Here is a 22,221-nt window from a genome sequence, read left to right on the forward strand (position 1 = left end):
TCCTAATTATAATTGATTCACCTGAACTGGTTGACTCTTCTGTGAATTGATTCAGCAATTCAAAACTAGCCTAAAACAGTAAAACTGAACTAATCTTCTGCCTAATCTTCCTTTGTTTTCAGAGTAGAAACAAGAAAAACTAACTAATCAAAGATACAAATTGAACTAGTTTGTGTTTTTAATCTACTCTAAAGCACTCAGATTCACTGTTTTTGAGTTACCAATAAGAAGAATAAGCCAGTTGAGAATGAACTAAACATTCCCTTTCTGAGACATAAATAGGCTACTTGTTTTATATGCAGATAAGAATCCTATGCTTCTCCACTTGTCACATGCTTTACAGCTTCAGTCCATGACTTCTCTTTCACTCCAACTCACTCTCCTTCACTACCTCACATCAAACTCGTTCTGTTCTAGTTTCTATATATGGGAACCTGAACCTTGAAGGCTTGAGTACTACAACCCAAAAGAAACACACTTAAGTCAGTGGAAAATGTTGCATATCCTCCTCCTTGCTCTTCTCTTTTGCTTCTCCTTCCCCTTCCCTTCTCATGGTGCTGTCCAAGACTTCTGTGTAGCAGACTTCACAGGCCCAGAAGGCCCTGAAGGCTATTCCTGTAAGATTCCTGCAAATGTCACTGTGGATGACTTTGTGTTTACTGGTCTCCGCTTGGGTGGTAACACCTCTAACATCATCAAGGCTGCAGTGACTCCAGCTTTTGCAACCCAATTCCCAGGAGTGAATGGGCTTGGGATTTCCATTGCACGTTTAGACCTTGCACCTGGTGGTGTAATTCCAATGCACACTCATCCAGGTGGATCAGAAGTGCTAGTGGTGGTTCAGGGCTCTATTCTTGCTGGGTTCATCTCTTCTTCTGCTAATACTGTTTATTTGAAGACACTCAAGAAGGGTGATATCATGGTCTTCCCAAAAGGGTTGCTTCATTTCCAGATAAATGCTCGTGGGATTACAGCCATTGCGTTTGTTAGCTTCAGTAGTGCCACCCCTGGTCTCCAGATACTGGATTTTGCATTGTTTGCCAATGACTTGCCTTCTTCTATTGTGGAGAAGACAACATTCCTTGATGATGCTCAGGTGAAGAAGCTCAAGGGTGTCCTTGGTGGCACTGGCTAATTAATCTCTCTCTCTGGAGAAGGGATATCCTTTCTTTGCTTCTTCTTAGTTTCCTTCTGCAATAGCTAAGCTACCAATATTCCATGTTATTGATATTGTAAAGCATTGATCCTCTTCTCAATTGTAATTGTATTTGATTCCTTCTTTTGCTTCTGCAAATCAATTGTTCATTGTTCTAAGTCTGGTTGTTTGGTAAGCTTTTTTTGTTCCGCTTCTCTGTTTTAGGTAAGAAATAGTTTTTTTTTTAGTTTCTATGCATTTATACTTTTTCACACTGTTGTTTGCAAGGAAAGTGAGCCCAAAAATTGTGGTAATGCACTAGTTTGTTCAAGAAAATAAACTGGATTATGCATATATGATTGAACTATTTCTGTTGAAAAATAAAAAATAAAAAAGATAAATATGATTGAACAATCACACAATCCTAACTAACTGGAAAATAGAAATGCACAAGAATTCTTGTTTGAGGTCTAAGGGATAACGATTTTGTTATTATCAGTCAGTTTATGGTTTATGCTTTATACAAGTCAGAAAGATAAGCCACTTTGCATTCACCAATTGGTTCTTTAAATTCTTTTCTGACCCTACATGGGTTACAAATGGGAGCACAGGGGATATATGAATGGAAATAAATGCCTTGCATGATCTCTGTCTAACTGGTGGAGTCCATCCATATTCCATAGGAAAATGTCTATTCATAGTCCCTACCCAGTTTGGCTAGCAGCCACTTATGATAAGGCTGCACTCTGTGGTCTGTATCTGATTTGGATTCGTTTGATAATCCATCAAAAAACAGTTTTTAGTGTTTCTTGTGTCAGCAAGCAGAAAAATTGACAAAAAAGCCGTTCGATAAAACTTTTTCGTTTCGCATGGATGATGTAAAATTTTTGCTTTGAGAAATATTTTTGACGCAACAACTATTTTTTATTGTTTTATTTCTCGAAGCAAAATTGGGTGTGAGTTGGGTTTAAACAGATTTTAAAAGCAGTATTTTTGGAATTTGACACTCTAAACATAACAATAACAAATTGAGATAATTACTATTGCCCCTTATATTTTTGTTTTAATACTAATTAAACCTACTTCTTTATGAAATTTATATTGCCCCCTTCACTTCTAACGGTGTTAAGTGGCTGTTAACATCAAATATGAAATGTCTATTTTGCCCTTCATTAAATTTAAGAAATAAAAAATTATGGTATTACCCTCATTTATAGAAATTATATTGAATGTCAATTATATCCTTAAAATCTTATTTTTTAGAATTAGTTTTGAATTTGGTGAGATCACATACTCATAGTTGTTGAAAGTCTCACTTTCCACTTAAATTTTTCATAATCACACGATAGAAGTTTTACAAATAAATTAGCATATAAGATGCTAATTGATAGGAAATTTGGTAACATGCATAATAGTCAGCATCTATTAGGTGATTTTCAATTTTCAACTTTGAATTAAATTTGATATTTCTTAATATTTTATTTTCTATTTTAAGTTTTATTTAATTACATTTTTCCTTTATTTTGTGATTTCTTTTTAGAGAAGAAAAATCACATCTTTTCTTTATTCGGTGATTTCTTTTCAAAAAAGAAAAGTTAATTTAAAGTTGATTTTTTCCTTTAATTAAGGGTAGTATTATAACTTGACAAAAGAGTAAATAAGTAAAAAGATAATTGCAGGGTTATTTTTGAGATTTTGAAAAAATATATATAGATGCCACATCATCAGTAAACTAATGGAGCTTAACGGTAGGGGGACATTAGTAATTGTAGACAAAGTTAAAGGTTGGATTAGCAATTTTAAAAAGTACATGGGATAAATTAGTAATAAAATCAAAGTACAAGGGGGCAACAGTAATTATCCCTAACAAATTTCGTAAAATATTTTTACAATTTTCTACTTCTAGAAGCAAATTTTTTCAAACGCATAAAAAAGTGTTTCTTTTTCGAAAAACTTGGAAAAAGCTCCAGGAACCAATCAATGCTTGAAAATTGTCCAAGTATCTTAAATCCTGGATTTCAAGTTGACAAACAGATGAAGATCCTAACGTCATAAAGCCCTCAAATGCCTTAACTGGGCTCGAAAACTTCTCATTGGGCTGAATTCATTTGCTTATAAAGTGGTGACAACTTCTTATGCAGAAACAATAGGATTTTGGTCTTGGGTTTTACCTTTTTTTGTGGGGGAAGAGGAGTGCATGGGGGGGGGTGGGGGTTGGTTTGGGTTGAAAGGTATAAGGTGGGAATTAAGAATCTGAGTTATTATTTGGCAAGACATAACAGAAAATCTGATAAAATCATCCATTTTCCTATTAGGAAACTTATTCACCTTGCTACATCAAAGACCCTTCCTTCAAAAAAGGAAGAAGTTGCAGTGCTTATTATATCCCCAACCCAATCATCAACCATAAAAACAGTGAGAAGCCAATCTCTAAACAAATGGAATTATCATACATGTACCTGACAAATACACTATACAGACAAATGCCGTGGATCAACTCCCGCAGTTTGGGTCTTACTTGGGCCCCAAAACAGATTTAGACACGAGCAAGAAGAAGAAGAAAAATGACATGAGGCACAAGTAAGTTACGACTTTGATGCTTGTGGCTTCCTCCTGCCCAGAAACATGACAATCCGTGGAAACAGTGATCTCTTCTTCTTCTTCTTCACGATCTTAACTTCTTCAGTAGAACCAGTGCCCAAGTCATTTATGGGTGCGAAGTCCTTTTGGATTGGTGGTACATGATGCAAAGGGGGCACAGCAGCCTCTGGCTCTCTGACGAAGCTCTTTTGTTCACTCAAATTCTCAAAGCTCCTCCTTGGACTTCTTGGAGGGTTTACACCCCCCCCTTGACCAGTGTCACCAGCTTTACGCCGCTGTTCATGATCAGCTCTCCACTTTCTTAACAGTTGCTCTCCTCCCAACTTCCCTTCCTTGGCCTTCTCTGCTCTCTCTGTTGCATTTTTCAGTGCTTCCTTCCTCTCTGCCATCTCCTTGTTCACTTCTTCCAATTTTTCTAAGCTCCTAAACTCAGACTCTTTAGCCACTTCTATTTGGGCAACGGCCTCTGCTACCCTTGTGTTGGCCTGCTCCTCGGCCTCATGTGCCTTCTTGCTAAGGGCATAATAGTCCTCTAAAGAAAGTGTTACGCCAGTGCTGACATCCTCACCGTCATTATTTTTGGTTGATTCACTCTCCTGCAATGCTTTGACAGCTGCAAGTGCCAAACTCTCTGATGCTCTGGCAGCTTCAATCTCTTTCCTTGCGGCATGCAATCTGATCTCTGTGGTGGTTATGCCAGCCTTGGCTAGCTCAGCTTCTTCCTTAGCCTTCCTCAGTTCTTCATGGGCGGATAGAGCAAGAGATTTGGCCTGATCTGCTTCTTGAGCGGCTTGCTGTAGCTGTTTGGGCAGCTCCACCAGCTTCTCCCTGATTTCCTTCTCCTTCGTTTGAACCAGAGCCAATTCAGATTGAGTTCTATTGACCTCTGCTTCAAAAGAGGCGACCGCAATCGATGCCATTCCTTCTCTTTGCTTTATGGCAGCAACAGCTGACTTTTCCCTTTCAAGTTCTGACTTGAGAGATGATGCAGCAACTCTCAAACAATTTACTTCTGCTGTTGCTTTTTCAATGTTAGTCTTTGTATCCTCAAGCTCTTTCTTTGCTGAAGCTATTGCCAATTCGATGTCTGAATGTGTAAGATTCGTTGAGTCTTCTAACTCAATTGGCAAATTTCCTTTTCCCTCGCGAGATTCCTGGTTTAATTTGGCTTCCATATAAGCTGCTAAGTCAGCTTTTAGATTGAGCAGCAAGATTGACGAAGTATCTAGTTCTGATTTGAGACTTCCTGCTGAAAGAATTTGTTGGTTCAGTCTCTGTAGCTCCTCTTCTGCCTCTTTCTGTTCCTTCTCCCAATTAAGATAATCTTGCTCTGCAGCCATGGCTGCTCCTATTCTGTGCTCCTCTGCCTCCAGATGTGCAGCATGTGCAGATTCTAAAGCTTCTTTTGCCGCAATCAAATCTAGGGTCAGATCCTCAACTGTCTTCTCAACTTCCTTGGAGGCAGAAATAGCCTCCTCAGCTTTCTTTACAGCCATGTCTTTCTCCATAACCAAGGAAGCATACTCCCCCTTCAATGTTTCCAACTCATTTTTCACAGATTTCAGCTCTGCAACTGCAGCTGCATACCTTTCTTTGGCAACCTCCACTTGTGCCTTGGCAGCAACACTTGCATCATCAGCAATTCCTTGCTCCAATTCTTCCAACCTAAGCGTGGCAAGTTCAGAGTCCTGTTTTGCTTGGTGCTCTTCAGTTTGTGTCCTTTCCAGGGAAAGCTTCAGTTGTTCTATGAGCCTCTTCATGCTATCAAGCTCCTTTAGTACTTGGGCTTTAGCATCTTCAGCAGCCTCAGACTGTTTCCGGTATTCAGGAATCTCTTTCTTTGCACTCTCGAGGTCTTCTTCTATATGCTTGTGCCTCTGCAAAGCCAAAGACAATTTAAGATTCTCTCTACCAAATGGAGGTAGCAGAATCCACTGGAAATGTGCACATTGATTTGGAAACTCTCTTCAATAATTTGGACACAAATTCGTAGCTAAAAGGTTAGTGACCATGCACATTTGAGAGTACCCCCCCATATGGTTATTATGGTAACACATGAGTGTTCTCATTGAAAAAGTCACTTCATTATCAAAAGCAGGGATTTCCATGTTAAAGTCCCAAAGTAGTCGTATCAGGGGGAAAGCATATAACTAATATGACGAATGCTATATTAAGTAGGTAATAAGAACTCCAATCCCCAGGCTGATTGCCTGGATCTGACATGCAAAACATGAATAGGAGTCCTGTGCTGATGTGGTCTATATAATTTGGTGATACTTCTTTCTATTTTATTTTTAATACAAGAGTGAGATTATCTAGTGTTATTTCCACCAACATTTTCATAATTTTAAAAACACGTAAAAGATCATAAAACCATTGGGATCATTTACGAGGTTTCCTTTCTTAGAAATCAATCTAAATTAAAGAAGAAAAAATTAAACGCATTAGGAATCTGAAAGAAGAAAGCATCCCCAACCAATGAAAATCTTATACCTCGACTGTCCTCATTTTATGGGCTTTCCAATCAACAATTCCTCCAAACTTTGAGACAGCTTCTTTAACAGATTCAAAAGGTGCTGCAGTATCAACAAGGCCTCTGTGTACATCCACCCGTTTTACTTGCGTAGAAGCATCAAGATGCTTTGGTCCTTTATCATCAATGTTTTGGTTCTTTTTTGCTGGTACACTGAGCTCTTGCAATGACCCACCATGGTGATAATCTTGGGAGTCCTTCCCTTCACCAGAGGCAGGTATTGATGCATTGCAATCCTGATCAGAAACACTAACAGAACTGCATTCTTCAGGTTGCTTTGGAGCATCACTATGTTGTGCTTCTGAGGGTCCAGGTACCATCTCATCTTCTTTGGACTCGATTTTTTCTAGATCTGTTGCTGAACACTCTGAAGAATTTTGCAGAAATCCCGTGTTAGAATATTCTTTCACAGAGAGCAAGTAGCTGTACTGTGCTTCTAAGTAACCGGTTACAGTTTGCTTACCTTTTGATACTGTTTGTCCATTCATGTTTGGACTAAGCGAATCCTGGGATAGACCTGGCAGACCAGAAACATCCAGCACACTTGCTATTTCACAATCTTTTTCCTCGATGCTCTGATGGTTGGGTTCTGCTTTGGGGGTATCTGACAAAGAATCTTCTGAGGTCACCGCTGCGGTTTGCTCAACCTGAGGTTCCTCTAATGTTCCTAGATTACCTGCTGAAAGAGGCGCATCCTGGTTCAGAGCTTGAGAATCTGAACTGTGTAGTGTAACTGCTATTTCGGAATTTTCTGCCACATGGCTTAGATGATCAGGCTCAACTTGTTCATTAGCAACTGGGGTTATTGAAACATTCTGTTCACTGTCTTGCGAAGATAATGACTTTGATGTAGAAGATTCAGGAGTCAACTTTCCTCCCACATTATATGTTTTCTCCTCCATAGGCTTTGGTGCTAAGTAGTCCCCTGTTTGTACTTTAGACCTACCAAAAGTATAAAAAATATGTAAGTAGATAGTGATTGCATATTCTAATGCATTTATTTGAGATGACAAAAAACAAAAGAAGCATTTGAAGCTTAGTTACAGCACAGTTGGTTGGAAAGTACTGAGACTGTTACGACTCTGGTTAGGGGTGGAGCTTATTAGAGGGATAATTGTGAGAGAATATTGAGAATTAGATGATTAGTGAAGGTTAGTAGGGTCATTACAATAGGAGGCCTAGCATATAAATGTAATACGGTGTGGCATTGAAGGAAATGAAGAATGATTTTCTCAATTCTTAATTGTCTAACGTTCTCTCTCTGTTCATCTTCCCCAACCCTGTTTTCTTCTTAAATCTGTTCCTAACCCTCTTAATTTCTTCTTTTCTCTAAGCTTCAGATACCGGATCGTATCATTGGTCCGACCTGCCGGATCGAATGGACGGCGATTTGCAAGCATGGAAAGTGGAACATCAAGCGAAGAGAGCTGAATTCGGAGATCACGAGGCGATGTTTATGCTGATATCATCGATTAACAGAAAACTTGATCAATTGCTGCACAAAGAGGTATTGTTTTCCTACCTGAACAAACCCACAATCAGCACCACTGAAAGTGATACCAGGCGATGGAGTCCCCGGCGAGAGATGGAGCACCCAAGGACAAATCTCACAATGACTGCCTTGACCGGATGTGGACAGGTTGATTTGAGTATTGTACAGGGAGGTTTGAGCAGTGGCGATTTGAGAAATGCACAAGGCGAGTTGAGCTATGGTTTGAATAGTGATGCGAGCCTTGTACGTAGTGATTTGAGCACGGGCGAGCGGGCTGAAGTAGTGGTTCAAACAGTGTGGCCGGAGAATGGAAAGAATCACAAATCCGAAGGTGTGAGGAATGGCTTAACGACCAAGGCAAAGACAAAAGAAAATAAATCAAATCTTGAGGACCTTCTTTTAATTGATAAAGGAAGCAGAATGGCAAATTTTGTAGCCGTGGATGATGGCAATTCTCGGAGAGGCACCATTAATACCGGATCGAAGTCAAAAAGTTCGCCCAAAGGGTGTACTATGACTGATCTCCAAAGGATTCAATCAGATGATGGATTTCGTAGGAGTGACGACGAGAGCAACCAGGCAACGAGGCGTCATAGATCGAAGAAACGACGTTGTTTTGCGAGAGAGAGTGACTGGGTGGTGGAACTTCCAGCGAAACCCCCATGGCCGAAAGAGCAAATCGCAGCGAGGAGTGGCGGGCGTTGGTACCACCGCAAGTGGCGGCGGCGGCGATCGAGATCCACACATAACCTCGCCTATGATCGAGATCCACACATAATCGTCGGAGAAACACTCAAGGAGGCGGTTAGGTTTTTTTGGCAAATGAAGGATGTCGCAGGCGATGGAAGGAAGAAGAGAAAGGTAGTCCAGGCAGATGGATACCGGTTTGGGTCAAGTTGGCTCACTCTGGGTTTGACCCGACTGAAGCAATGGACCTTAAGTGACGTGATGAAATTTCAGGAGTTGGGCCGAATGGTACAATTGGGCCGAAAGCTAAAGAAGGCCGTGGGGTGCCCAGGTAATTCAATCATTCAACCTCCCACTTACTGAGTTACACAAGGCGGGAGCTCAAAGCACGGCCGTTAAGGGATTTAATCGTAGGCCCAGCCCAGTAAGAACTCTTCTTATTTGGAAAACAAGAGTCCACGGCCTATCTATTAGTTCTAGTATGAAGGGGCAATTTCAGAAATTCCCTATGGTTCCTTCTTCTTCGACAATTGTATCGAGTGGAGATGTACAGCCGCTCGAAGGGAAGCTGCGAGAGATGTCGTTGGTGGAGACCAAAGTGGAGTGGCTCCTTGCAGATGCTGGCGAGACCGGAGGCCCAGTTCGCGTTGTCGAATTGCGAAAGGTACATCAGAAGGTGACTCAGCAGCTTGGTTTCCGATTCCGTTTTGCAATTGTTACTGAACGAGCAAAGTTCATGGGCAAGAAGCAACAATCTTCACCACGACTTGGATTCTTTGGTGGGACACTTAACCCAGGTACGACCTTCACTTTATGCAAAAATAATGAGAATTTACGTGTTATGGTCGCAATTTGGTGGAGCCGTCAGAACAAGCTTCTTCACAAATCAGTGAAAGTTGTAATTACATCGGCTGGAGGGCTTCTTCAGAAGTTTGCTTCAAAGAGGGCAAGCAGGTCGGTTTGCAATAAATCTGGTGACAGCGAAAATTCATTGGTGACTCGAGCTAATTGGGTTTCTTGGATGATTGATTACATATGGAGAGGAGTAATACCTTGATGTCACGACATGAATGTCCAATGGAAGCTCTGAAATTGTTTATTCAGATGGGAAGAGATGGAATCAGAGTTGTTCGGTTCATTTCAATTGCTGCTAGTTCATTATTTGCGTATAAGAATTTCCTCCAATGGACTACACACATTCATGCCCAGGTGAGTAAGAATGGTTTGAATTACCTAGTATCTGTACCTAATTCATGGATTGCGATGTGGGATAAATGTGGGAATGTGGGACCTGCACGACAAATTGTTGATTTGTTATTGAACAACTCTATTATTTCCGGGAGTTCAATGCTCACAGGGTCTGTGAAACATGTTCCATATGATGTTGATGCTCTGTCTTTCTTCATCAAGATGAGAATCGAAGGAATCAAGGAGGATTCACTTACAGTAATTAACGTCTTACCTGCCTGTCAAAATACAGCCTCCTTTGAGACTCTACACTACCTTCATAGGTACCCCATAAAATATGGTTTAAACCTTGAAGACTCTGATAACGGCACTTCCAATCAGATATGCAAACTTTGGATGCAAAGAAGAGGCACAAAAGCTTTTCATTTCAGTGAAAGTGGACTCAAACGGAATCTTATTATGGGACTCAATCCTCAGTATGCTAAGCATGGGAACTGGTTCACCTATGGTTGTCAGGCCAATCAAGAACACTATGGTTGCATGGTGGATTTTCTTGGCTCTTTTGGGCGACTCAATGCAGCTACAATTCTTATTGAGAAAAGGTCAATGACACCTGCTTCAAGTATTTGGGGATCACTGCTAGATGCTTCTTGCAATTCAAGATATCTTAAGAACCCCGAAGTTTCTAAGAATGCTCTATCCATGTGCATTAACATTTTGGGTTGGGCAACGATGTTGGCTGTTGGATTGCCTGCTGCCATCTATTTGAGGGTGTCCAAGGGATTGGAAATAGGGCACCCAAGATATATGAAATTCTCAGTTCTAGCCCTGCCAAACGCTAGGTTTGAGTTGGAAGTTTGGCATGGTATTGTTGAGTATGAGGAACAAAGGAGCACTAAGAATTTTAATATAGACCCTGGGAAAGAAGTTGTGTATCCCTGTCTTGCTGAATCAAAAGGGTATCACAGGTTCCAAGGACCATTTTATGATAAACAACGAACTCATCTTTTGCCATTATTGCACCTGAACCTTGAGGACAAGGTTCTCATAAGGGGTCGGCAATGTTACGACTCTGGTTAGGGGTGGAGCTTATTAGAGGGATAATTGTGAGAGAATATTGAGAATTAGATGATTAGTGAAGGTTAGTAGGGTCATTACAATAGGAGGCCTAGCATATAAATGTAATACGGTGTGGCATTGAAGGAAATGAAGAATGATTTTCTCAATTCTTAATTGTCTATCGTTCTCTCTCTGTTCATCTTCCCCAACCCTGTTTTCTTCTTAAATCTGTTCCTAACCCTCTTAATTTCTTCTTTTCTCTAAGCTTCAGATACCGGATCGTATCAGAGACCCATCTATAATTAACTTAAGCTCATTGACCAACAGAAATTTTTGTGAGGTTTCTCATGGAGAAAATAAGAAGGGGCAATTATTTTCACTGTATTCCTTTTTGTTTGATTTTAGCGAAAAGATGTGGACAGCTAAATTGCATTTGAAGCTTAGTTACAGCACAGTTGGTTGGAAAGTACTGAGACCCATCTATAATTAACTTAAGCTCATTGACCAACAGAAATTCTTGTGAGGTTTCTCATGGAGAAAATAAAAAGGGGCAATTATTTTCACTGTATTCCTTTTTGTTTTATTTTAGTGAAAAGATGTGGACAGCAGAATAAATTTAGGAAGTCATAGCTACATTTCCTAAAGGATAACTTTTAACATAATTTTGTTAAGAATTTTAAACAATAAAAGTATACAAGGAAGGAACAGTCTCCAAACAGAGCAAAGCCTGCTAAGAATAGAGGTAGCATTGTTAAGATAAATATATATTACTACAGGGCATATTTGATATCTTTGGTGGTAATCTGTTCTACTTATATTTGTTCAATTTTTTATCTATTGCCAAGACTGGAGGACATTATGATCCTCACATCTTGTAATCCTTTTTACCCTAGTATATGCTGCGAGGACTGCCATAGGACATGTATTGTCTTTCTTGCAGGAGTCTTTTTTCTCTTCTCTTCTTCTGCATTTCTAGTCCTAATTTCCAGTTTCTGGAATTGTCTCACGGTAATGAAGCCATGTTTAAACAGTGTTTGCAATATTCTCTCTCTAATCTGAAAGAATCTGTTTAGATTTTCAGTTATGGTCTGCGGCCACCTATTGCTGCAACTTCCTATTACTAGGACCTAGTTTATCTCATTGTAAAATATGATTTCTGTTGTTTATGCAATGTAGAGCTGGATCATGGAGGACCTAGCCTCCAGCACGATCTTATTGAACAAAACTTAATGCAGGTTTGGCATTCAAAACTGCACAATATTTGATGATCTAGTAGCACATACTCCTCAATTGGTTGCAGAACTTATAGCAGATTACAGAATGAAAATAAGATAAGGCAGAAACAGAGAATATGACAATTTGGATTAAGCCCCTCACTTTCTCCTGGCTCTCTCACCCACCACCTCTCAGAGGAGCCAACTCTCACAGCTACATGGGTACCAAACTACCAACCACACCTTTTTTTCCCTCCCCTTAATATCATCATCGGTGATCAAAATAGCTTCTCACCTTTGTTTATAACTAAAGAATGATTATAAATGGCAACTCCCCTTTTGGCTATTGGGGGGATACGAGATAGGAACTGAATCCAATTAACAGGGTCACAGGACATAAAGGACTAAAATTGAAAGAAAAAAAAGGGAGTTAAGCCTAATTTCTAAACGTGAAATTAGAAACTAGTCTTAACTTGCTAGAACTCAACCTAGAAACCATCTAATATCCTACCACAGCCAATCTGGAACCTATGGTGGCTCATCCTAATCTAATAAGGGAAGCAGTCATCACCTGACCAATCGGCTCAGACACCAGACTGCTCATGCCAACCCATTCTGTCTTGCCTGAATGGAATGGGTCTCTTAGTTATGCTGCACCCTGACCTGAATCACCATGTCCACTTTTCTCGACCCACAACCTGGCTTTGCCAACACAACTTTAGGGCCGTTCCCTTCATTCTATACTGGCCCTGGCCTGGCTTTTCGGGAAGCCAGTTCCTTCTGTGCTCTTGGCCTGGCTGGCTGATTGGCAGTGGGAATTCTCCCGATCCCTAGCCAAAAGCTTGGTAGGGTTTGGAATTTACTCCATGAGGAGCAGTACGGACAAAGTGATATCAAAATGACCTCTCTTTTCATAATTTTAGGGATGCTTAATGCCACCTCACCAACTCGTGTAACCTTTGCTAGAAATTGGGTAACCTGAGTATGTGCCCCTCAAAATAGAACCAGAACAGTTTCTATGTACCCCAAATCACTGGTCACGCCAACAATAATATCTTCTACAAAAAATAAAAGTCAACTCTGTTTTGGTCCCTTCTCTTGTTCAAGTTTTCTTTCTTGATTGGGCTGGCTTATGTAACGATCCATTGAACCAACAAAAAACCTGCCACATTATCAGACCAAGCTGCCTCTCACAGCAGCTGATTCCCATCAAACCATAAAAAACCAGCCACATTATCAGACCAAGCTGCCTGTCACAGCAGTTAATTTGCACAACTACACTGGTCTGGTTTTAGGGTTTGTGCCTGCAGCAACATATGGAACTGTGATCTGGGTCATTATGCTACCTACCTGACAGAAAATACGGCAAAAGAGACCTCATGGGGTTATCTATAGACAGGAATCAAACTAAACGAAGTTAACTGGCTTTCATTCTGGCAGCATGCTGTTTTAGCTGTTTTGCTGACTGAAGCGAGATCTTTTGGTTTTTTCTGTACCTGCTCATCAATTTATCTAGTTTTTAAAGCACTAGGAAATGACAAAGAAACCAAGAGGCACCCATCATGGGAAACTTTAGAATACCAAAGAGAAGCGTTTGGTTCTTCACAGCCACCATCTGGAACATGTGGTGGATCTGCTGAGGCTCAAGGACCTAGCCATTCATTCATTAGGTTCTAAAATTTCTGCAATTCATCCTCAACCTCTAAAATCCCCTAGTTTCATTAAAACTCCTATGTCTCCCAGACCCTAACTCCAACCCCTCACCCTCTTAGGATTAGCTTCCCTATCCCCTCAACCACAATCCCAACCCCAGCACATTCCAAGAATCCTAACCCCCAGGACTCTTCAAACCAATCCTAAACCAACTAGGACTGACCTAAACATATTAGAAATAACCTGAAATTATAAGTCTCCAACAACAGCCCCCTTCCAAGCCCAACCAAAACCCTAAACCATCATTCCCTAAGCCCTAACCCAGAATTACCATTCAAGAATTACAGTTCAGCAGCAGCTTAACCTGAATCCCCTTCATCCTCAACCCTAGAACATCTTGAACTCAAACCTAAACCCATTCCCAGATCTGAAACTGCAATTACAGCATAATAACAAGCCCTAAACCTGATTTCCTTCTGTCTTATGCTGGCCGAACCCTTGAAGGGTATTGCCTTATTATCTTCAACTCTAATTCCTCCAAGAAATTTCCTATTACAAGCATATACAGCCCTAGTGATGAACAGGGTTGACCCCCCTTGGCCGAAACCCTAAAGTGGGCCCATCTAGGGTTGGCCAAAACCTAAAGAGGGCACTTTAGTCAAAACCAGCCCTAAATAATTGCTGGTTTTTATTTTCAGAATTTTCTCTTTTATTTTCCGAAGAGTTTCAGTCAGTCAGGAAGTCCACTTTGAGTTAAATAAGAGTCCTTGAGTCCTTAGTTCCTTTTAATTCCAGCACATGTCAATTAGAGTTTTTAACTAAATAGAATCAAGCATTTGTCAATTAGAGTTTTACTTAATTAGGATTTTATTTCAGCATGTGTAAATTAAAGTCAATTACATCTTTCATTATTTGATCGGTTGAGATTAATGTGGTTGGGATGCTAATCTATAAAGGAACCCCACTTAGAGTCAGGGTCTTTTAGTAGCCCATACTTTCTTTGTAATTCTTCAAGGCTGATTATTGGAATAAAAGTTATTGAGTTGAGGACCGTGGTTCCTAGTTGAGGGGGGCCATGGCGGATTTTAAATTAAGTTCTTCTTCAAAGATCAGCACTTTTCTTCAATTTCAGCAATCAATCTTCAAAGTCCAGCAGCAGTCCAACCCTAACAGCAGCCTACCTTCAACTCCAAGTAAGTATGCAACAACCCCAACCCCGTCCTGCCCTTAGCCACCCTCCCAAACCCTAAAACCATAACCCCAATACACTTATCACCCCTTTTCTAATTTTCTGAGACTTTTCTGCAATTCTCAGACTATTTCCTAGACCCCTCAAGGTCAGATCTATGACAATCGAACCATTAGATCTATCCCAAACTTTAGGAAAATCATCCCCCAACCCTAGTGACCTTCCCTCCCAGCTTCAGCCCGATCAGACCAACCCAAACCCTAGTCTAACCCTAACCCTAACCCTAGTTCCACTAAAACTCTTCCAACTCCCAAACCCCTCAACCAAACTCTAAACCCTTTTAGGATTAGCATCCCCACACCTTCTCCTACATTAAATCCCAGTCCCAATCAAATCCAAGAATCCCTTTAGGACTCTTCAAACACAACCTAATCCATCTAGGCCTGACCCAAACTTATTGGACTTAACCTGAAGTTATAAAACATTAAGAACAGCCCTCCTCTAAGCCTAACCGAACCCTATAACAGCATCTCTTAAAGCCCTAACTCAGAATTTCAATTCTGGAAAGCCCTAAGATCCTTCTACTCAACCTTAAAACTGTGAAACCTAATCGTATACTCATGGAGAAAATTTCAACTGAAACTTCCAGGTTTCGACCAAAATTTCAGTGGAAAGCTAGAACTTTCTTTTGAAATTTCGACCCTAGGTTTCCAGCCTCTTATATGACCTCCATTTCGTCTAATTCCTTGCCTCTCCATCTATTTAAAGCATAATAAACACAATGGAACTAATATTTTGCCCAAAAAAACCATTGAAAAGTTATCATTCAAGTATATTAACAAATGACTTGTTCCGATAAGTACAAGCTGCATTGCATACATGCACAGAATTATCAGCGTACATGAAATGTTTGATAGTATGGTTACCATATACAACAAGTCAACACAATACAATGACCAACTAGATCAAGTGATGATGTCTCACATTTATTAAGTTCAAGCCCATATATCATGTATACATATGCATTTTGAAATTCAGAAAATAGTTTTAATATCAGAAAATTAAAAATAGTTGCAATAATAAAAAAATAAGTTTAACAACACACAATCATAGATCTAAACATGTATTAATTTAAAGCAATACAAGATCATCTAAGGCAGGAACAAAACAAAAATGGAAAAAAGGGGAAGTTTGAAGGCATGGCTCATGCTTCACTTTCTGTTGCCGACAAGTTTCCTTTGTAGTTTGGGCTTAGGCCCATGAATAGCTGATGTGGCTTAAGAGTTGTTTGAAAGTAAAAGAGGAGCAAAAGAGGCATTTGAAGGCAAAGTAGTCTTGGAAATTAAGTGAAAATGGGAAAGGAATCAACAAAAATCAAGGAAAACAAGTTTTAGTGTCAAAACTTGCGAAATTTCGGCCGAAACTTGTGAAACGGTCAAAACATGTGAAGTTTCTTTGCAAAAGAGAAGCAAAAGAGGTGTTTGAAGGCAAAATAGTTCTGGAAATTAGGTGAAAGTGGGAAAGGAATCAACAAAAACAAAGGAAAACAAGTTTTAGTGTCGAAACTTGCAAAATTTTGGTCTAAACTTGTGAAACGGACCAAACATGTGAAATTTTGGTCGAAACTTTGTAACGGATTAAAAATATTTGTAATTTTATTTCATTTTCAAAAAATTCAGGCATTTCGGTCAAAATTTCCCTAGTTTTGACTGAAATTTATTCCATAATCCCCAAGTCTGAAACCTAATTAAAGCATAGTTTTAACTTTTAACCCCTAAAACCCATATTCCTTCAACCCTCACATTGGCCGAAATCTCCAAGACCCAACCCTAACCTTTGTGAACCTCAATTCCTCCAAGAGCCCTTTAGTTACAACTTAAAAGCTTTTAATACCCTAGAAAACTGCTGGTTCATAGTTAAAGGATCCTGGAATTACCAATTTTTAGGGTTTAATTTCAAAATCTCAAACCCCAGAATTTGGGTTCACATCACCTAAAAGACTGCTGGTTCCTTGAGAGAGGATCCTGGAGTGAGCCCAATTCTAGGGCATAATCCTAAAACTCTAAACCCTAGAATTTGGTTCACATCGACATGGCAGGATTTTGGAGAATTATGTCTCAATTGAGCAGCTCAACCTCTACAATGGTTGTCTCCTTCTCATCTTTAGCTTTACAGGTCTCCACATCCACTCCTACCATAGCCCCATGTTAAGTGATTAAGTCATTGACTTTGATAACATGGATCATATAATTGGTATGTCTCACTGCTATGATTCCTATACCATTTTTTTTGGAAGGGATAGTGTTTAGGGTGGCTGATGGCTCCCTATCCTCCACTTCTAGTAAGGGGAATATCCTTCTTGCACCTCTTACTTCGCTTTATTCTATTCTTCATGCACCTAATGTTGCTACTACTCTTCACTCTATATGAAATGCTCATAACACAAGAAACATTGCTTCAGCTTAGAATGATCTAGTAAGTTCTAGATGTATTTAGTAGATTTCAACCTATTCTACATGTGTTTTCTATATGAGCTACATAGTTGAATCATAGAGCACATATTGAGCTACATAGTTGAATCATAGAGCACATATTGAGCATGTCAAAGATTTAACATTTATTTAGCTGATCCCATTTAGTTGAGATAACGCTGAGTTGTTGTTGTGGTTGTGGTTGTTAAGGCTTAATGTTTATTTGTACCTGAGAATTCAGAATCCAAGAGGCTATTGGACAATCGGAAAATAACTTATAGCTCAGTTATAACAAAAGGTATTCATCCAAACCTCTGCTTTCCTATGTTGCACAACAAAATGGTCAGTGTTCAAGAAGCCTTCTGATGCAACCTAGAATTTGGCTACTATGGTGGGCTTTCAAGAAAGGGGAATTAGAAAAATAGGAAGATTATTAGAAGAAGAATTGCGGTTGGAAATAAATTCAAATTACTGTTGTTGAAGATATTTATGAATAGCAACTTGAACGAAGAAGAAAATCATAGGAAAGAAAAGAGATGAAGAGCAGAGAAGAGAAATGCATTGCCAAATAGCACCTACTTATAAGACGTCATTCATTAATCAAATCATCTCTAATTGATGGAAAAAAGAGAGGGGGGGGGGATGCATTACACATATATAGACCTAAAATTCCCAAATTTGATTAAAAAAGAGACTCTCAATCACTCTAAAAGACTCATAAAAGGTAAACAAAATGAAAACCTAATTCTATCTTGTTATAAGTATCCCAATCTAACTCAAACATTGAATTAGCTACTAATCCCGTGTACCAGCATATCCTCACTTTATGGGCTTATAAATTAGGTTCATTGCATCAATAAACCAAGAACTAAGAGCCTTAATGTCTATAAAACCCACCTACAGACCAAAATCAAGTATTTCAAAGCTCAATCAACTCTAATAGTGCTGAGAAAAACTCACCCACAAGTTTTGTAAAATGAGAGAATCAGCAGCATATGATCGATATTCAAAAATATTCGCTTTGATGTGGTGATGATTAAACATTCTCCAGGTCAACCGGCCAATGGTCGTGAGGAAATAACGTCTCTTCAATGGCAAACTGCTCATGGGGTTTCACAATTGAAATCAAACCGTTGAACGATTCTTCAATTTCATCTTTGATCAAACCATGCACATCAATTTGATTGTTACTTTCATGGATCTCAATTTCTTCCACATCTGATTCATCTTCTGAGGATGATGTTCTATCATAAATTGTTGTTAATCTTGGCAGGCTCCCAAAGATCTGTTGTCAAGTTCTAAAGCTCTTCTTGCATTTTAGAAACCTCTCACTGACAAAACTGGATAAATCGTCTAGATCAATCTCTATGTTAGTGGGTTTATTTTAAAAGAGAGATTTTGCAAATAAGTGGGCTCTAACATTACTAATTTGACTCAAAGAAGAACTCTTAATCACTCTAAAAGAGTCAAAAAAGATAATTAAAATCAAATCATAATTCTATCTAATTATTAAGTATCGTAATCTAACTCATACACTGAATGAACTACTAATCCCGTGTACCAGCATTACCCTCACTTTATAGGCTTATAAATGAGGCCCATTACATCAATAAACCAAAACTATGAGCCTTAGTGTCTATGGAACCCACCCATGGGCTAAAATCAAATATTTCAAAGCTCAACTGCCCCTTCTGGACATTCTTAACTGCACACCTTCTTGACCCATTTGAGAAGATGAACCTAGGAGAAATGATGATGAAAGACATGCATAGTTTAGGCCTTGAATCAAGTATATCCTCCATAGATCTGATTGGGAAGCAGGGATTCATGTAGCCAATCCGTTTAGTAGGGATAAGACTGAGTTTTTGTTGTACTGTGATGTCAACTTGAATCGAGATTCAGCTATCCTCAAGCTAGAGAATTCTTAGTAGTTAGCAAGCTAAAGTGGATTTCAGGTTGAAGATCCCCAAGGCTTGTAAATGGGTTCCTCGAACAAGGGAATGCCATGTCTTGAATTCAGATAGAGGTGTTAATCTCATGCTCTCCTTTTTTCCTTTCCCTTTAGTGGATATCCGGTAGTTGATAGTAGATGCAACTGATCATCCCACAGTACTCTTCTGTCACCTTTATTACTTAAATGTTTGCAATCAGCCTAATGAAAAATAAAAAGCTAAGATCAATTTAAGCTTGAGTTTTGTGTGTGCATGTGTGCACCCTTCCTCCCCGCTTTTTTCCCTCTTTCTGTCTTCTTATGAGTTTTCTTTTCTTGCAACTTGAAGCATCCCTCTTATCTATTCTGTCCCCCATTATACTCCTTCACAGCCTGGAGATGTCTTGGGGATGTTCTACCAACTAGGGAACTACTTTCAAAGAGAATCATCCAGCTGCAGCCAAAGTGCAAGGCAGGAATTGAAAATAGAGACCATCTCTTCTTCCATGTGAACTCACTGCTGCTTTCTGGAAATATATTTTTTCAAGATTCACAGAGGAAAGAAGAGTTCTGACCTGAGTAGAGGCAATTTTATGGGTACAATACTACCATGGGACAAACAAATGTGATAGGGAAGTCGGCATCACGTGCAACCATTCAGCCACTGTCAGCTGAAAGAAACTTCAGCCATCATTGGAGATGTGGTGACTAAGTATAAAGTCTTGACCATTACAAGCGAGCAGAATCCATAATCAGAATATGTGTCACAAAAATGAGATAAACAAGTTACCTGCGGGGCAGCAGGATCCCACGGACTTGTTCTTGGGAGAAACCTCCCTCCCACATGGTGGCTCTATGCTATGATGGGGCCTTGGTAGCTGCAGCTGCAGCTTATGGTGGAGTGATAAGGGTTGCCTTCAGCAAACCATTACTAGCTTATGTAGGAAAGGACAATGAGCAATCAATTCTAACCATGGAACTACAAGCAATCCTGAAAGGCCTGACACTGTGCATTGAGAGAGGCCTATGCAGGTATCTATATGTTCGAACTCAAAACCAGCCACCAAAATTATCAATGGGAAAATTCAAGGGCCTCAAGGAGTGCAGGGAGGAAACGGGAAATCATCCAAAAAGCTAGTTTCCCTCATGGTTGGGAGTTTAGGCACGTGTGGAGAGAGCAAAAAGCCGGCTGACTTCATGGCAACAGTTACAGTAAATAGTTGGCAGCTAGTGTGGACACCCAAGGAGCTTCCAAGTTGCTAGACTGATCCAGAAGAAAGAACAGTCTTGTGTGTTTTACAGGGTGTAATTGGGTGTTTTTACCTATTCAGGGTAATGGTTAGAAGGGAATAACCTTCTTGGATGGAATCTCCGCTCTAGCTTTTAGGAGACTGCCTATTATTTACTACCTTCATCTCTAATACAAAGCTTATTCCCACGAAAAAAAATCCAAGAACAACAATGACAACAGATCAGAACATAGTTCTTATTCTGTCGCATACCAATTCCAAAGTTTTAGAAGTTCAGAACTACAGCATGGAACCACCATCATTTGAAGTCTCAAATACTTAAAAATAAATCCACTAGAAGGTGAACCAAGGTCCTTATCATAAACCCAAAAAAGGAGAAGGGGGTGGACCACCAATATTTTGTTTCTGTTTTGGATCTCACAAAGCTCAGTGGTAAGATTCCATCAGATAGAATTACTAAATAAGTTTTTGCAACCAAAAAATGAATTACTAAGTTCCACTTTTATGTAATGAAGCAAAGTCAAAATCTCATACAAAAAAAACTCAAATTCTTGAAGTCGAAATACTCCAAGAAAACTCGAAATTCTCTCAATATGATAGATAAAATAGCTGACCAAATAAAAAAAAAAATTTCCTGAATTAGGATGCTGGTTTGCATACTCAAAGTTCTAGCAACTTCTGCTTTGACTGAACTCCAAACGTTATTGTTTCCTCCAACCATAACAATCCATATACCGAAAGCCATATAATGACCACAAAGGTTACTAAGTTGTCGTAAAAAAAAATGGCATACAGATTCACAGATACCAAAAAACATAATCACTTATCGAATTGTTAACAGTAATTGAATGCTCTGAAAAATTGCAGCTTTCCCCCAACTAACAACACACAAAATTTGGCCTTCCGTCAGAGGGTTCTTCATCCATAAAACAATATCGCCAGAAATCAATAACAACAACAACGATCCCGGATCTGAACCCACTGCGGCCGATCCCAAAATAAAAATAAAATTCAAACGGGGACTATTTGCATTCCAGCTAGCAATTAAAAAAGAAAAGTGAAAAGAATGTAAATACAGAATAAATGAAACTATAAATCAGCTGAAATTAAGACCCAGACGCAGATATTCCATGAAAATTACATGCAAGGATATGCAAAAGAGAATTCAGAAAGGAATCATAAGAAACGCATATCCGATAAACGAAGCATCAGAATCCCCAATCCTCATACATGAAAGCATGAAAACGAAAAGAAGAAAAAGATAATGATGAACCTTGTAAGAAGATTAGAGAAAACACTATCAAGGGGCTCTGATGGAGACACCCTTTACAGGTCGAGCTCCGAGGTGGAAACAGCAGATTCCGACGACGATGGCGACCGGAAAACAACTCAACTCCACTTCGTGAGTTATCTGGCCTGAGATTAGATTCCGATAAAGTTAAGGATCCAGAGAATTCACCGGAGAAATAGTAGCCAAAGTGGAATGGACTTATGGACGGCAACTACGTTCTCTCTTTTTCTCTCTCTAACTCTAAAAGAAGGGAAAAGTTCCAAACGAGGAGAGACGTCGATAATTTAAACAACTGGAAAAAAATTATTAAAAAATCAAATAATTTTGGAAATCCCATATGAACAGCTAGGATTGGGTGTTTTTACTTAGTTTTTTTACTTTTTTTTTCTTCCTAAAAACGGAAGAAAAACCGTTTGAGAGGTTTGACTTTTGAGTGGTTGTCTCGTTGAGTGGAGATCACTCAGATCAGAGGAGTCCCAGTGAGTCGACAAGGTGTGGGCCCACTCTCACTTGCTCCTTGTGAACGAT

The 22,221-nt window shown here is 39.5% G+C and overlaps 3 protein-coding genes across 3 annotated transcripts; 2 read left to right on the forward strand and 1 right to left on the reverse strand.

Moving 5' to 3' along the window:
* Positions 1-421: 421 nt before the first annotated feature.
* On the forward strand, positions 422-1,407 carry LOC149011881 (auxin-binding protein ABP19a-like). Its single transcript, XM_089164328.1, has one exon. The coding sequence runs from the start codon at positions 494-496 to the stop codon at positions 1,133-1,135; it is 642 nt and encodes a 213-aa protein (XP_089020454.1). The 5' UTR covers positions 422-493; the 3' UTR covers positions 1,136-1,407.
* A 1,981-nt stretch (positions 1,408-3,388) lies between these two features.
* On the reverse strand, positions 3,389-21,944 carry LOC149011882 (protein WEAK CHLOROPLAST MOVEMENT UNDER BLUE LIGHT 1-like). Its single transcript, XM_089160565.1, has 4 exons — positions 21,676-21,944; positions 6,733-7,211; positions 6,230-6,636; positions 3,389-5,613 (listed from the first exon to the last, which is right to left on the reverse strand). Exons 2-4 carry the CDS (start codon positions 7,169-7,171, stop codon positions 3,721-3,723), a joined length of 2,739 nt encoding a protein of 912 aa, XP_089016691.1. The 5' UTR covers positions 7,172-7,211; positions 21,676-21,944; the 3' UTR covers positions 3,389-3,720.
* On the forward strand, positions 9,526-10,716 carry LOC149011883 (pentatricopeptide repeat-containing protein At4g25270, chloroplastic-like). Its single transcript, XM_089162784.1, has one exon. It carries the CDS (start codon positions 9,526-9,528, stop codon positions 10,714-10,716), a length of 1,191 nt encoding a protein of 396 aa, XP_089018910.1.
* Positions 21,945-22,221: the final 277 nt, after the last annotated feature.

This window comes from Hakea prostrata, chromosome 7 (assembly GCF_041222555.1).
Source record: "Hakea prostrata isolate BN-2017 chromosome 7, UWA_Hpros_2, whole genome shotgun sequence".
Lineage (NCBI taxonomy): Eukaryota > Viridiplantae > Streptophyta > Magnoliopsida > Proteales > Proteaceae > Hakea > Hakea prostrata.